We start from the raw sequence: 16,471 nt of genomic DNA, 5'->3' as shown, positions 1-16,471 counted from the left end.
AACATGCACTCATGGCCAGATCATCTGCAACAACAAAGAACAGAAAAGCTCGGATTGCAACACGCAGAGAGGTAGGTAATTTCATTCTCTAGTCAGGATGATGTGATCTTACTATATCTTTGCATAGCAAATAGTTGTTTGCTGCTATATTAATGCTCATAATATCATATACGTAGATGTCCTTTAAGTTAGGGTTTAGTATCAGAATTAGTGTGATACTGGTGAGATTGGGGGTTAGGGGAAAAGTCCAGTAGATATAAGGTCCTCACAAATATGGTAACAAATAGGAGAAATCAAGAATTATGGTCATATGTGTTACTTTTTCCTCAGTAGACCTCCAGTATACAGTTTTGTTTGATATTAGCATAAGAGTACAGATAATCAAGAATAAGCCCCTGACCATTTTCCAGCTGTCTCATCAAAACTTTTTGTCTCAGATTTCACATTAAATGGCATCTTCAACTCTCCATCTCAGTGCATCAATTAAGTCCAGACCTTCTATGACCTGTTCATGCTTGTTAAGCCTCTTAATGTTTGCTGCACTTTTCAGAAATGTAGTGATTCTAAGCAGTGATGGCCTGCTGTCATTCATTGACGACTGCAGTCGTCTGAGCTTCACAAAATCACAGTGAGCATTGTCCTTTATCTTGATATAATCTTATGAGAGATCTCATAGAACTTGCACTGCCTTTCCCTTCATGCTGTCTTCAGTTTTTCAACCCCCGAAATGTCACACGAGACACCTCCCACTTCCACCTTCATTTGAAACTCTCACTTCCTCCATGCTGTTTTGTAATGTACTTTAACCTACCGTCTCCTCTAAGTCCTCATTCTGGTGGCAGGGTGTTTGGTGCTCCTCCGAAACTCCTCAAGCTGAATCGCCCCCACACGACTCCCAGGTAGGCCTGCAACATCTGTCTGCAGTTTGTTACACAGTTTGTCTGCACCTGCAAAACATCTGTAAATATAATTTGAATACAATAAGTACATTTATCAGATAGGTTATTTATAGGTAGATAAATAACGACTATAGGACATCATTGATTTGAATCTAGCATCTGTGACCCTCATGTTTTTCATTGCTTGAGTTTCTCCTGTTTCAAGTTAGTGAATTGTTTCCTGCTTTGTACCGGCCAATGTTTTCCATCACACCAGAGAGAGACAGAAGTAGAGAGAGATTATTGACGTGCATTTAGGCTCTTGATAAAATTACAGCTCACTCTATAAAGGATTATTAAATTAGGTGCAGAACAGCCAGAGAGGTCTTGTGATGCACATGCAGCAAAGCTGTTGTAGGCTTCTGAGTCTGAGCTTAGGCGCGGCTGCAGATTTCAGGAAGTACAAATCTACAAATGGAGGTAAAGCAAACCATAATACGTTTTTTTAACTGGTGGATATGTTGCTGAATAATGCAAAGTGTGTTTATTTTGAAGTTGGTACTAAACTTGTGCTTGATTTTAGGCTTAACACACATCTTGCTCATTCAGTTTTGATCTCTGCTTTGGTAAAGGATTTCATTTAACTTGTGGCTTGCTATATAATATGCATTGCCAAGTATGTGTACCTGTGGGAAAGTCAATTAGAGCACGAGCATGCGAACAACAAATATGTCAAAAAAGAAAGGTTGATGGGTTTGTTGCTCACTCTGAAGGATGTGGTGTAACTGCCGCTTTGGGCAACTCGTTTACCTTCTTTAGGCATACAGCACGTGTAGCTTAACTGATGCTGAATAGCATTGCTATCTTCACACTGTTTTCTTGTGCAGTTGTCCCCAGCATGCACAATAATTTAATCAACTTGCAGAATCCCAAATTAAAGAGAGATAAGGGGACAAAGTAGCACTCACAGACAGACTAGAGGAAGCAGTTGTGAAAGCTTTTGCTTCCTCTTTTTTTTTTGTAGCTTTCCTCTGTCGTGTCCTTCATCTGTGTCATCAGCTTTGTGTCTGTCAGTTTATTTCCACATGAAATCGGCAAGCATAAACATAAAGGGGATTACTGCAGGTGACTTGTTTTTGACGTGGCTAGTTTTATATGCATTGAAATGATGACATTTGGTGTGCATTTACAAAGCACAGTGATGGATCTGTTTCCAATATCTGAGACTATTTTTTCGACAGACTTCCTGCACATGAAGTCTGCTATTTTCACTCTAAGCCTGTCCTCACATTAACCCTTTCTGTCTTTCCAGTTCACCATGTCCAGGAAGGTTGTGAGGTCCAGTAAGTTCCGCCACGTCTTTGGCCAGGCTGTGAAAGCTGACCAATGCTACGATGACATCCGAATCTCCCAGATGACATGGGACAGCAACTTCTGCTCTGTAAACCCCAAGTTTGTGGCCATGATTGTGGACGCTAGTGGTGGAGGAGCCTTCATGGTGCTGCCCCTGAGCAAGGTGGGTCAAAGGAAACACAAAGAAGAAGCATATATGTGCTGTTTGGCTCTCTGGGGCCTTCTACTTCTCACAATACCATGTTTGGATGTGTTGATCATGACACATGCAAGTTGGTGTGATGGTTTCTTTTTCAACACCATGCTTACAATTAAAATTTTGAATCCTGCCAGTCACCATCACACATTTAGCTGAATAAGGAAGTTTGATGCCGACTTTGAGTCGTTCTACACGTCACTCGCACCGCTGTTGAGAAGTTTACCATATTAGGAGTTCGTTGTCAGCTCAGTGAGGGCAGGATGTGGCTTCAACCCAGTTATTCTGCAGTCACTTATGGAGTATGTTAGGTGGCTTCAAACTTCTCTATTGCATTTTATGTGCCGGACAAAGTGGAAAATTGCAAGCCTTGTGGCTTTGCTTTTGACCACCTGAGTATCTGAATTTGTCAAAGTGTGTTAACTTAATGAAGCTTTGCTTTGGATCACCTGCATGTTCCCTCAGGCGTGTGAATTTTTATATGCATAGGATATATGCAGGTGTTTAAAAGTCTTAAATAGAACTGGATTTAGTGTCCTCAAAAGGAGGCATTAAAGGGGAACATCACCACCTATTATACCCAAATCAGCTTTATTCTGTTGTAGTGTTCTCAGTTTCGAAACAGAAATACTCAGAACATTCCCCTGGGAGCTCTCAGTGTCATCTAGAACATCTTTCTCAATTCATCGTATATGGAGCAGCTCCACGGTTAATACCCTTTGACATCACAATTTCAAGTTTTAGCACTAGTTTTGGATTTGGGAGAGAGTTGTTCATGCTTACTATGTCTTAGACCATAGGAATAACATGCATGAGTTTTGAAAATGGGTGTAGTTCCCCTTTAAGAAGTCAATTCAGTATTTTCTCTTTACAGCAGTAGTGTTAGGTATAAAATATTTTTTGTTTGTGATTGCAGACTGTTGAAAGACATTTTTCATTGGCTAATCCATTAATTTATTTCACTTACAGTATCCGAGTCAAGGGTTCATTTAATCAATTATATGATAAGGAAATATTATTTCATACTGCTGAGAAGTACTGACAAAATGTGATATAATAATAAATCATTTTAGTCCATATTGCTCCTACTGGTTTTCCATCATGCTTTCACATTTTGGCCCGTATGACTGAAAAGGGTATTCATTTGCTTTCTAAGTGAGAAGTCTTAAATTCAACTTGGTGAACCGTGCAGAATCCACATTATTCACGGTCTTGTCTCTCGTGTAGTATACCCATTCTCAAGGGGAAAAAATTAGTTATGGGACCAGTGGGCGTGAAATTCTAGAGAAATGTACTGTGGATACATGGAAACAGTTGTCCTGTTTTGAAGTGAATATTGGTACTATTATATTTGTCTCATCTCGCTGTTAGGGCCAACAACTTGTTCAGTTTTTCACTGATAAACAGCTGCACAAACTTGTGGAGCCAGATGTGCTTGATAAGTAGAAAAAGTGCTCAAAAAATGTCAGTTGAGAATGTTTTATTAGAACAGATAAAACATTGAATGATTCGTGATGACAGCCTGGGTGAGCACATGAAGTTTCGAGGGAGGGCAGATTGGGCCATGGAAGAGGGAACCAGAGGAACCATGGGATTTTTGCCCTGATCTCCTCTCTAACCCATTTACTAGACCTTAGGAGTAATTGGAGGCATAACTGTGGAATTTGTATCAGCTGATTATCAACTTTGTCCTCCCACCTTGACTAAACCATCGTGTTTTTTACTCCATCATAGTTGAGTGTAACCTTTCAGTCCCTTTGCTTTTTTCCAACCTGCTCTCATTACTTCAAAGTCATGTTTTCAGTTTGGTATGTTTATTGGTTTGTCAGCAGGATTATGGAAAAAAGCACTCACTTGGTGAAAGGATTTAGCATGGGCCAAGTAGAACCCATTAAATATTGGAGTGGATCTGAATCATAGGGCAGCTACACTAATTATTTTTCCACTTTTGCTACCATTGCAAGATAGGGCATTTGGCCTTGGCAGATGTTTGCGACTTCCAAGTGCCCTTGTAGTTACCTTTTGTTGCTCTAATGTTTCTATTCACACTATGGATGAGTTTTGTTTTTTGAGAGCTGTATTCACCATCCCTCTTGATGTTTCTGTCTCTGCAGACAGGACGTATCGACATGTCCTACCCGACTGTGTGTGGCCACACAGGACCGGTCCTGGACATCGAGTTTTGTCCTCACAATGACAACATCATTGCCAGTGGCTCTGAGGACTGTAGTGTCATGGTAGGCATCACTATATTATTACAGCAAATACGTCAGAATCTTTCAGCCTGATGTTTTGTGCATTACTGTTTTCACTGAAGCATGACATGACACAGTATTTAATGTTATACTGTAATGTGTTTGAATGCATAGGCTAAATTTTTTCCCTTGGTAAATAGATTTGGGAGATCCCGGATGGTGGACTGACCACGTCACTCACAGAACCTGTTGTCAAGCTGGACGGCCACTCCAAACGGGTTGGCATCCTGAGCTGGCACCCCACTGCCCACAATGTGCTGCTGAGTGCAGGTATTATACCACCTCCCTCTGGAGCTGCGTTCACATGATCTGACTGAGAGCTCCTAGCTTGTACAGACTGTTAGAGGAACGGGGTGGTTTAGTGTCACAGATGTTTTGTTGAACTAGACTCACACCTTCGTTGAACAGGAAGTTCTCATAGTTTCCATCCACTTTGTTCATTCTGAACACCGATCTGCACTCATGTTGACGCTTAAGTTCACAGCATTATCAGAACTCCTTAAACCATTCAGTCTGTCTGTGCAGAGACAGCAAAGTAAATAATACCAGTAACAGCTGAGAGCTATGAGGGCAATATGGTTAAAACTAATACTGAATAGATGAACAATAATTGAATTATTGCCCAACTGTAACTCCTGCTAATATACACGACAAACTTTTGATTTACAGATGTTCTAGATTTTAAAGGGAGATGTCACTCTAAGATCAAAAATACATATTTCTCCTCTTACCTGTAGTGTCAGTCTAGATTGTTTTGGTGTGAGTTGCCCACTGAGATACTGGTCGTACAGATGTCTGCCTCCTCTCCAGTATAATAAACTAGATGGCACTCGACTTGTGGTGCTCACAGCACCAAAAAAAAACACATATGAAAAACTCAACAGCAGTGCCTCTTTCCAGAATCATAGCCTGGTTACTTAAGATAATCTGCAGACCTTGTTGTGAACAGTAGGAACTATTTTCTTTCTGCTGAACTACACCGGCAAACCGTATCACCTTGCAAAAGAAAGCATGCATCTATTTGTGAACGAGGGGCCTGTGCTTTTCGACAGATGTAAACATTAAGACCATCTTAACTTTAGCTTGCTCAGTGGGGCTGGTTGAGCTCGCAATTATATTCAAGAGAAGGCAGACATCTCTACGACCAATATCTCCAACATTCGGCACCAAAACGATCTAGATTGATAAATAGCACTACAAGTAAGAGGAAAAATATTTAATTTTGATTTTGAGGTGAAGTGTCCCTTTAAGTCTAGGACAAGTGTGATAAATTCCCAGAATAGGTTAGGAGCCACTGCAGGAGCCACTCACCAGTTAGTGTATCCAGAAATTTCAAGAGTTTTTCATTTGATTCTTTAAAAAAAAAAACAACAACAACGTTCAGTTATGTGGAAGCTTTCTTTGCTGTTGTTTATCCCAGGCACGCTAAAAAATGACAAATGTGTCACTTCATGTGTATCAGAGAATATTTTCCAAGAAAGAACACAGAGCCTCTGACTGGTTCGGGAGGTCAATGTGAAAGCGTTTCATTACTTGTGTATAGGTTGAATCACTCATGCTGGTCAATGATAAAGACTCGGGAAACATGTAAAATATAACTGTAATACTTGGACTTCATGTATTTTGTAGATGATTTGCTTTACAATGAGCCACAGTGAAACCTCATAACATTTTCCCACTGTTGTCACTGTTGTGTCCATGCAGGCTGTGATAATGTGGTGATCCTGTGGAACGTGGCTCGTGGGGAGGAAGTGGTGAGGATCGACACTGTTCACACTGACCTCATCTACAGCGCCTGCTGGAACCGGGACGGCTCCCAGATTCTCACCTCTTGCAAGGACAAGACCTTGCGAGTGCTGAACCCACGCAAGGGCACCGTCATCTTTGTAGGTTTCCTCCTCTTACCGCCCTTTGCACCGCAGCTTTACCAAACAAGTCTTAAATTATATTTATCTTCAAACACCTGGACACTGTGACATTTCCCTCACAGGACGTAGTCTAATGATTATGGCTGCGACTAAGGATTATTTTCACTGTTATTAATCTGACAGTTATTTTCTTGATTAATTAATTAATCATTTCATCAGAAAATAATGAAAAGTACTCCTCACAGTTTCCCAGAGCTCAAATTAACGTCTCCAAATTGTCTTTTTTGTCTTCACAAAAATGTCTCAGACTTTAGAGGCTGTAAATATTTGGCCTTTATGCTGAAACAATTAATCTATCATTAAAGTAATTGCAGATTAATTTTCTGTCTGTTGACTAAGTGATTAACTGACTAATCTTTTCAGCTCTCACAATGATATTGAATTACAGCTCTATAATTTGTGAGCAAGATTTAAATTAATATTGTCTTTAAGTAAGTCTAAGATAAAACATTTAATAATGAATAACAATGTTCACTCTCAAGCTTTGCATGTTACTTACAGATTTGTTAATCTTTCTGCTTCTATATGAAACAATTTAGTGAAATTCGGTGCAAAATAGGAATTTTTTGGGGAAAAAAATTAAGTTATGAGACTGAAAGGGACATTTTTAATTGCCATTATCTTATTCATTATTCATAATGTCTTAATTTATTTGCATTATGATTTTCTATATAGTAATAATATACATAATATATAAGATAATAATTAGAAGAAGTAGAAGTAGAAGGGAAAAAAAGATTTTTTTTAAAATGTAATACCGTAATATATTGTTTTTGTTTCTGATAATGAGTGCTCTGTCTCTCTCACGTGCAGGAGAAGGAGAAGCCTCATGAGGGCTCCAGGCCTGTCAGGGCGGTGTTTGTGTCTGACGGGAAGATCCTCAGTACTGGCTTCAGTCGCATGAGTGAGAGACAGGTGGCGCTGTGGGATCCAGTAAGTGTCACGTGTGGAATGTTCAACTTAAAGACTTATGTCTCCTACGGTCTCTTCTGTCTCCCTTTTTCATGTTTTTAAGATTCATGATCCTTATTTTTTATCCTTAAAGCCCCTGAAAACATGTTTTTAAATCTTTAGCAGCAACATGGAACATTTGTTACTGACCGTCTACAGGCAAAGTTATTATTTGGAAAAAAACCCCCCACATTGTTAGGTATTATTTATAAAAGGTTTAGAACTCAAACAGTCATCAGAACTTTGTGGGTGTGGTCTGATCAGATTTGACTACGCAGTATCCTGGCAACATGAACAACAACACCACAACTTTATTCACCTTGTAAAGTATTTGTAAAATCTCCTTCTCTCAGAATCAGAATCAGAATGAATGGAAATATTTTTCATTCAAAAAGTTTAACATCTTTACATGGGATATCTCCTGGGAGTTATTTACTTTGCTTTCAACAGTGCTGTTTCACAACTGCCAGCTTACAGCACTAAGGGTGGTGTTACTCTGCAATATCCTACATCACGCTCAATTGAATAACTCCTTGTCCAACCTTTAGTCTGCTCCAGAAGCCTTTTATCACATTCAATGTAATCAAACTTATAACTCTTTGTACCTGAATCTCTTTTAACAGAAGAACTTTGGAGAGCCGCTGAACCTGCAGGAGCTGGACACCAGCAGTGGCGTCCTTCTGCCATTTTTTGACCCAGACACGGGTGTCGTCTACCTCTGTGGCAAGGTTAGATTTAGATGTTGAAATAACTGTCTTTCCATATCTGTCTCACCCACATGGAAACACACAGCTGACTTACATTTTCTTCACAGGGGGACAGCAGTATCCGTTACTTTGAGGTGACAGATGAAGCTCCTTATGTCCACTTCCTGTCCATGTACAGCAGCAAGGAGAGCCAGAAGGGGATGGGGTACATGCCCAAGAGGGGCCTGGAAGTCAACAAATGTGAAATTGCCAGGTAAAGATATTTCTGTCTCTATAAGAATAAAAGTAGCTCAGTGTTTATGGCTACACAGTGTGGCTCTATGGATGGCAATGTCTGTTGGTCAGTCGGTCAGTCCACCACAATGATCTGAAATATGTCAACACCTTATTTATTTTAGAGAGATTTATGTTCCTTGGACCATTAGTCCTCTTGACTTTCTGATCGTCTGACTTTCCATCTAGTACAACAGTCTAAAATCCATATAAATATTTCTACCTTCAGGTTCTACAAACTCCATGAGAGGAAATGTGAGCCCATAGTCATGACAGTGCCACGCAAGGTACAGTTTCCACTATATGTACTTTAATCAGTCAAAATTAGTTTGTTGCTTTCAATTAATTTGTACATTTCTGTCTCCAGCTCACTCTTTCCTTCTGTGTCTGTGCAGTCTGATCTGTTCCAGGAGGACCTGTACCCAGACACCATCGGCCCTGAGCCTTCAGTTGAAGCTGACGAGTGGTTTCAAGGAAAAGACGGCCAGCCTATTCTGATCTCTCTAAAAGACGGGTTTGTAGCAACCACCAAAGCCAAGGAGTTCAAAGTTCACAAGAGCCTCATGAAGACCACGACTGCCTCTGCTGGAAATCAACAGGATAACAGTGGGGTGAGACATTAAAAACAAAATATCATGTTATATTTAGAGTCCAGATATGTTTCCAAAGTTGCAGTGGTGGAATATAACTAAGTACATTCATTAGTACTGTAGTTAAGAAATTTTACTCGAGTATTTCCATTTAAGCCTCCTTTATGCTTCTACTACACTACATTCCAAAGGGAAATGGGTTTTTTTTCATTGCCTTAGTCACCAGTTACTTTTGCTTAATAATGTTTTACATACAAAGATCAACTTAATTTCAACTTAAATATAAAATATGGTGCATACACTTCTTAAGAGCATTAATGTGACAGCAAACAACTCTAAGTTATGTAAAGACATAGTGGAATAATGGTCCCTTGACCAGAGATTAAAGTCACATTATCTGTGTGTGTTGTAAGCTTCTGTTGTGGTGGACAGTCCAGCCACGCATGCATGTTAGTGCGTGTGTGTATACTACTGGCTAACTAATCGACATGGCTCTGCACTGTGTTCATACTGCAGTTCCCGCTAAAGCGTAACATCCACCCTTTAGTTTCCTCCAATGTTAAAACCATTACCTCTGTCAGCACTGTTGCCAGTGTTAGTGCTATTCTTGCACCATTAGCTGCTAACCAGCTCATCCATCTCCATGTTGAGACCCGGGTGCAGACAACCTCTAACTCATAGAAGAATCATTGGTTTGAAAATTTGTTCCACAACTGCAACCTATACAACAAATCTAGTATTTATAACCAGCTCTACAGTATGTGTACAATCAAACATGCTCCATCACATTGTAACTCTATCTGTGTTTGTCTGTCTGTCTCTCTGTCTCTCAGGAGGTTCAGTCCTTGAGAAAGGAGGTGAAAGACCTCAAAGCGGCGATAGAGGAGCTGACCGATCGCGTGAAGGAGCTGGAGAGCAAGCATTAAACTAGAGAAGTTTGATAAGCAGGAAAAATGAATCAAAAGCAGAAGTCGAGAGAGAAATGGCAGAGCAAAGGAAGACAACGACAGTGAGAGGACAGAGGAGGGTTGTGAATCTGATTGTAGTGAGACAAAGGGAGAGATCAAAACCTACAGTTGTTGCGAAACTTCATTTTTCTTTGGCTTGAAGCTTGAATTTGTTTATTTGGTTTGATCAGTTTTTAAAAATTCCTATTTTAATATATGCTTTTAGTTTGAAATAAAATCCTCTGTATTTTCAAAATGCTGGTTTGGCTTTTTTTTGTTGGTGAAATGAAATACACATGAAACACAGGTTTGAATTAGACCAATTTTTAATACTCATCGTCATACAAAATGAGAAAACAAAATGAGCAATAACAAATGTTACAGAAAATGTTTGAATGTCCTGTGGACGTTTAAGAGTATATCATCAGAGAACCAAGTGCACATAAATGCTCCCTGAGGCCTGCTGAGGTGCCTTTGGTTAAAGACTTATTTTAGGCAGCTTTTTCTGACTGTAAGTAAGACTTAAGAGAAACAGACAAGTGATGAAACATGCAATATAGACAAAGCTGTTGATCCAAGTTATATGTAAGATATGATGCTCTAGTGTGTTTTAAAAGGCCGGGTGGCTCTTTTATATTTAAATGCTGGGTACGTTTTTATTCCCACAGATACACTTTTCACATTTTCATATTCTTGATTTTTTTCGTGTTGTTATATCAAATGTACTTTTGAAGTCAAATATTAAGAAAAGGAAAATGCAGCAGTTTTGCAGCTATGATATTCTAGCTGATTTTGTATGTGTCAAAGCAGAACCCCAAATAAAACAGTTTTAATTCTAATATGACAAATTTGTGTAATTTTTGGCATGTATACCATTTGTTTTCTTTTTACTTTTAAACAGCTTATGCATAACCCAGCACCCAATAGTAAAAACTAAATTTTAAAACATCACCAGCATAACTAAAAAGAAATCAGAGTATTCAGTATATACAGAGATGTTTTCCGTTTTTTTCTTCCCAAAACAACCCCTGGTGTCAGCTACTTTCTTGCTCCCCAGTCTTTGACCAAGTAAAGCCCTGCCCCCCAAACACCAGTCCCCTTCATAAAGCCACTACACGTAGTTTTTGTTGGCTCCAGCATTGTTGCCGTAATACTTGGCGGTTCCCCCAGAGCTGCCAGATCCAGGCCTGCTGAAGCAGCAGAGCAGACCACCACCCAGAAGGAGCAGAGCGCCGGCCCCCCAACCTATGAAGATGCATGCCCCTATCTCCTTCTTCTGGCCAGGAGGTATCAAGGGGTTGTTGAAGTCTTGCACAATATTGTGGGCGGACCAGCTGACGGCAATGATCAACAAGAGGCCTGCCAGCAGCATGCCCACCCCGGCCACCAGGCTGATCTTGGGCTTGGCGTCTTCGTTCTCTATGCAGGTGGTGAAGTCGGCTCCGCAGAACAGGATAAGGACGCTGAGGCAGCAGAGCAGGCAGCAGATGATGGTCAGGGCGCGGGCGGCCTGCAGGTCAGAAGGCAACACCAGCAGGGAGTCGAAGTTCTTGCACTGCTGCTGGCCGGTACTCTGCACCGCACAGCTCGTCCACAGGCCCTCCTGCGTGCTCTACTCACACACACAGACAGAAAAAGAAAGGTTGAGTCAAGGCAGTAATTATGATATATATTGGGACACACACACATATCCTACTCAACTTTGTATTTCCAGTTCATCCTACTTTATACTTCTACTCCACCACAATTCAGAGGAAAAAATTAAACATTTTACCCTAAATTTATCTGACACCTGAGCTCATAACATATCATGCACTGGTGTAGTTAAACCTCCCTGAAAACTGGGCTTCAAATCTCCTCTATATCATTAAATATTCATGACATCATAAGCAACAATCAAAGTTAACATCCATAAGTATTACTTACTTAGACACTCAGCTAATGTGCTTCATCTGGACTTTGTGTATGTGTTTGTGTGGTCCAACTGACATCAGATGCTGATTGAAATGTGGCTAAATCCTGATTATTGCCTTTTTCTTGTATGCTAACAGTATCAGAAATCCCTTTCACCTTGGATTTAGTTATTGTGTATTGTTTGTCCCCATATTATCAGACCTGCCATTCAGTTTGGAAGTGATAGCAGGTTTCAGTCATGTTTTAGGGTTGTGTTTTTTCCTGCATTTTACTAATGTGGTTACTTTCACTTCCAGGACAGTCAGAAGAATGCAGGGTATGCTGGGCTGTTGCTTTTACACCCTTGTCGAACCTACAAAATTCCTTCCCATTCACTACCTTTCATAACAAAAGGTTGACACTTTTCATTACCTGTGCAGTCACGATGTTGGATCCCACGAAGGAGGACACCTTCCAGCGTGGGACAGCACAGCACACGATGGCCCCGATCAGGCCGAGGACGCCGAGGGCCACACATACAATCTGAACGCCGACAGATCCCATTCTGTAAAAGAAGGACAAGAAAGAGAGACAAATTAGAAGAATGAGGGGGATCGTTATAGCTGTTGCCACATCTTCCCAGTACTCTGTGTAATCTTCAACTTGTCTTCTGCCTTCAACTTAATCTTAACATTTCTGTTTATTTTTTGTAATTGGCTTCTTCTCTCGACAACTTTGCACCCCCTCCATCTGAGGAGGCAGGGGGTGCCTTTTAATTGGTTCTCCCGAGATGAGATTTCTCCCTTTTTTCCACTTATATACAAATAATTTTGTTTGTTTTTGTTTCATTGCAACTTAAACTTTTGCTTTGAATTCCTAGTTGTTTTTTTTTACTCTCTGTATTTCCCTCCTTTGTGTATAGAGGTGGAGTCGCTGAATCTCCTGCACTGATCCAAGATGTAAGAGCTATTTATCTGCTGTTACTGTGGTGTTACTGTTGATCTGTGGGGGTTTTTGTGTGATCACATAGCTGAGCACACACTCAGACAAACACCAGTTCCCTCTGACAGGCCTTCACAGGATTATGTAGCTCTGGGCTACATTTTAAGACAAACTCATGTCCCAACAGGCCCTGGCTTCCTTCATCTCCACCCAGGATAGGCTGAACCACACCCTCAAATCTTCCTACACTGAAAATCTGCCTCACTTATTTATTTTAGGATCACTTCATCTATGATTCAACTTGATACAGGTGAAATTTAAAGTTTGCGTAAAAGAGGCAGAAGGAAAATGAATCACATCTGACAGGTGAACAATGAGGAAAGACGCAGATTCTTTGCTTGAAAGTGATGCAGGTTAAGGAAGTATTTTCAACCGCAAGTCAGAGAATCTATAATTATTTATATATATTAGAAAAAAATATTTAAACAGTTTAATTGCTATTGCTTTACATTAATAAATGGTGTGTTTTGATAATGGAATAATGAAAACAAATGTAACACAATTAAAACTTTAAAGAAAATCTAACATAAATTTGGTTTCGAAAACTGAAGTAAAGCTGAAAAATGAAACATGCTTATATTCTCTGTAGATATATGATTATTTTTTATAGAATTTATGTATAATTCTCATGCCAAAAAAAAGTCCCTCCCTTTGTTCTCCATGCACACAAACAGCCGTCTGAAAACACCTAGATGAGCATATTGTACTGCATTTTTTGTATTAAAAAACAGCCTTCCCCAGTGGTGTTGTGAAATAACAAAGTATCACAGGCAGGGCTGAACAGGGTAACTTTTAGAGGAATTTAGAGCAGGACCAAAATATCTTTACTTTTAAGTATATGTGACCCGACCCAGATCACAAACTTTCAGAGGAGATTGAACACTGAAACCAATCGAATTTGGGTCAGTGGATTTAAAATCAAGTGGTTGTCTTCCTGTTTCTGAAAATAATTTTCCTCTCATACTTACTGATAGTTTTATTACACTTTTTTTTTAATGCATGGGTCACAGAAAACAAAATCATTTTTTGTTAAAAACCCACAAACATGCTGCTGAGCCATTTCTCTTTTCCTCTCCCACAGCTGTTGATTTGCACTTTCCATGATTTTTGCTGGTGTGCATAAAATAGGTATTCAACCAATCCTAAACCAGCCCTTTCATCCTCTGTCACTTAAAGCTTTTGCAGAATCATGTCTCTCTTCAAGGCTCATTCAGTCCATTTGAATAAAAAGTGGATAAAAAAGATGCCTACCTTTTCTCCCTCTGTACTTGATGGGAAAATTGAAAAATTAGGTGTTTCTTGAGGTTCCTTCTTTCTCTTTGCCTGTGAGTTGTTTTGAAGATGCACTTTTCAGGAACACCAGTGTTGTGCCGAGACTGTGTGATAAGATGGGGTTTTTGTAGAGGAATGTGAGGTGTAGGGCTGAGCTCTAATGGGGGAGTACACAGAAGGGAAGGACCTCAGGACCAGACTGGACTTGTCCTATACGTATGTTTCCCTCTCTTTTTCCACCTTAGACATGCTTTGGAGCTCAGAGGAGTTCTTACTTAACGCACCTCTGCAGATAAACCTCAGTGTGTCCAAAAAAGTTGGGATGTTTTAGTATCAGAGGGCAAAATTGATTTAAACAAAGCATACACAGAGGTTGTTGTGATTACAATGATGCTGCTAAGTGAATCATTTTGGTTGTAATCATCACGGGATGCCATGAAAAAGAGATGTGAGTCATACAGCCCATGGCTACCATACCTGCCCCCCCCCCCCCCCCCCCCCCCCACACACACACACACACACACACACATACACCTACCTCTGTCGAAACTGTGATGACGAATGTAAGGAGACTAATTTAGGAAACCGAGACAGAGTTGGTTTAGGATTTGCATAAGATTATAAGTGGAGTTTCATGGATCATGGGATGGAAAGACAATGAAGAAATACAGGGAGACAGTCACACACAATGATGTAAGGAAACATTTAGATTTTTTAGTTCAGTGATGGAGAGGCACACATGGTATTTTTCCCCTATATAAAAAAAACATATGTTCAGACAGGGCAACACAAACTCACACATATTGTTGAAATTGTACATGGATATGAACAGTATTTTAACAGATAATAAGAATAATCCCATATTCTCAACAACAATTAGGAGTTATTTCTGCTACTATTTTATAGTTCTCTCCACAAAATACATGGAGTGTTTTAAATTTGTTTAATGACCAGTTGTTGACTTCTTTTAACACTCTTTTTTCCCTTTACTTAGGCTACTTAAGTGAAAGTAACAGCACACTTAATAAACTCCATTAAGTCACAAGTAAAGGTCCTGCATTGTAATTGTTGCTTAAGTAACAGTACAGACGCAGTATCAAAATGAAATTAGAATTTTAAAACTAAAAGTTCTTATAATTTAGAAATAATTATACTACATTACAGTATTGGATTATAACTATTATTAGTTAGTTGGCAGAGGTGGAGATACTGTTGGGCATATTAATCTAAAGAAAGCTTATTTTTAGCTCTTTATGTGCTGTGTATGTAAAATCTTGATCTGTAAAAGTATCCATAACTGTAATGAAAGCTTTCAGATAAATGGAGCGTAATAGAAAATGTGATACTTTACTCTACTATAAAGCAGCATGAAATGGAAATACTGAATGAAATAACAAGCACCTCAAATTTGTACTTAAGGTGACTACTACCTGCTGATGATCCATATTTATATGTCAAATAAACTGGACAGTCAAGAACTTTTCATGCCATTAAAACAAACGGAAGATTAGTTGGCCTCATTAGTTTCTAGTTTCTTGTCATATTTGTTTAATTAGCAGATATGGTGAAACATTTACTGTTGTTTTCACATATATTTTTATCTGTTAATGTGTTTCACTTTGTCCAGCTTAGTCGTCTTGGGTTTTAGCTGTATGTCTATACTGAGAGCAACAAAAAACACGGAGTCATATTCCTTGTGTGTGTTCACATACTTGTCCAGTAAAGCTGATTGTGATTACTTGAACAAATTTAATCCAGATGTTAGTGTTGAAATTTAACATTGTCTATCAACACAATCTCCCTGTTCAAAACCACAAAACTAAAGTTTCTGTTGATTCCAGCAAAGTACAGGGAAATGTGTCTGAAATTATGCACATTATTCATTTGTTCTATCAGCAACTATGACCAAAATAATCAAAAATAATTACAGATTTGAAGTTTATTTTGAGTTTCATTTAAACTGAAAACTATGAACCTGCCAAATGTGTTAACTACAGAGCTTTTAAGTTAGATTTCCTTTGGCTGTACAGGTGCTGCTCTGTGTTCAGCTTCAAGTGGGCAGGTTAATATCTCGGCTAACAAAAAGGCCGTCAAGACACTTAATGTCTGTGTTTCTCTCAAGGCCATCACTCTGATGAGCAATTAAATCAGTCATACACTGTCAATAACCCTGTAACACCAAACATCCACTGCCCCGATATTATAGATCATATTTTTACTTTACAT

At 39.4% G+C, this 16,471-nt stretch overlaps 2 protein-coding genes across 3 annotated transcripts; one reads left to right on the top strand and one right to left on the bottom strand.

Annotated features, from left to right (window-relative positions):
* Positions 1 to 824: 824 nt before the first annotated feature.
* On the top strand, positions 825 to 10,334 carry coro1a (coronin, actin binding protein, 1A). Of its 2 annotated transcripts, XM_050068188.1 has the most exons (11): positions 825 to 899; positions 2,191 to 2,394; positions 4,542 to 4,664; positions 4,823 to 4,952; positions 6,387 to 6,568; positions 7,424 to 7,543; positions 8,185 to 8,289; positions 8,376 to 8,521; positions 8,771 to 8,828; positions 8,937 to 9,152; positions 9,965 to 10,334. In XM_050068188.1, the coding sequence occupies exons 2-11, from the start codon at positions 2,197 to 2,199 to the stop codon at positions 10,055 to 10,057; spliced, it is 1,371 nt and encodes a 456-aa protein (XP_049924145.1). In that variant the 5' UTR covers positions 825 to 899; positions 2,191 to 2,196; the 3' UTR covers positions 10,058 to 10,334. The 2 variants fall into 2 exon arrangements, with proteins under 2 accessions (XP_049924145.1, XP_049924147.1); XM_050068190.1 differs by lacking the exon at positions 9,965 to 10,334 and having other exon boundaries at positions 8,909 to 9,019.
* Positions 10,335 to 10,386: 52 nt separating this feature from the next.
* cldni (claudin i) lies at positions 10,387 to 14,384 on the bottom strand. The gene is made up of 3 exons (XM_050068205.1): positions 14,225 to 14,384; positions 12,404 to 12,536; positions 10,387 to 11,690 (listed from the first exon to the last, which is right to left on the bottom strand). Exons 2-3 carry the CDS (start codon positions 12,533 to 12,535, stop codon positions 11,190 to 11,192), a joined length of 633 nt encoding a protein of 210 aa, XP_049924162.1. The 5' UTR covers position 12,536; positions 14,225 to 14,384; the 3' UTR covers positions 10,387 to 11,189.
* Positions 14,385 to 16,471: the final 2,087 nt, after the last annotated feature.

Source organism: Epinephelus moara, chromosome 18 (genome assembly GCF_006386435.1).
Source record: "Epinephelus moara isolate mb chromosome 18, YSFRI_EMoa_1.0, whole genome shotgun sequence".
Lineage (NCBI taxonomy): Eukaryota > Metazoa > Chordata > Actinopteri > Perciformes > Serranidae > Epinephelus > Epinephelus moara.
Note: the sequence above shows the minus strand (reverse complement) of the source record. Positions and strands in the feature narration are given on the sequence as shown.

Excerpts from the sequence above, each read along its gene's own strand:
- coro1a (XM_050068188.1), top strand. The coding sequence starts at position 2,197 with ATGTCCAGGAAGGTTGTGAGGTCCAGTAAGTTCCGCCACGTCTTTGGC. Across the intron at positions 6,569-7,423 it reads GCAAGGGCACCGTCATCTTT|GAGAAGGAGAAGCCTCATGA; the intron begins GTAGGTTTCCTC and ends TCTCACGTGCAG. Across the intron at positions 8,522-8,770 it reads AACAAATGTGAAATTGCCAG|GTTCTACAAACTCCATGAGA; the intron begins GTAAAGATATTT and ends TTCTACCTTCAG.
- cldni (XM_050068205.1), bottom strand. The coding sequence starts at position 12,535 with ATGGGATCTGTCGGCGTTCAGATTGTATGTGTGGCCCTCGGCGTCCTC. Across the intron at positions 11,691-12,403 it reads CCAACATCGTGACTGCACAG|AGCACGCAGGAGGGCCTGTG; the intron begins GTAATGAAAAGT and ends GTGTGTGAGTAG.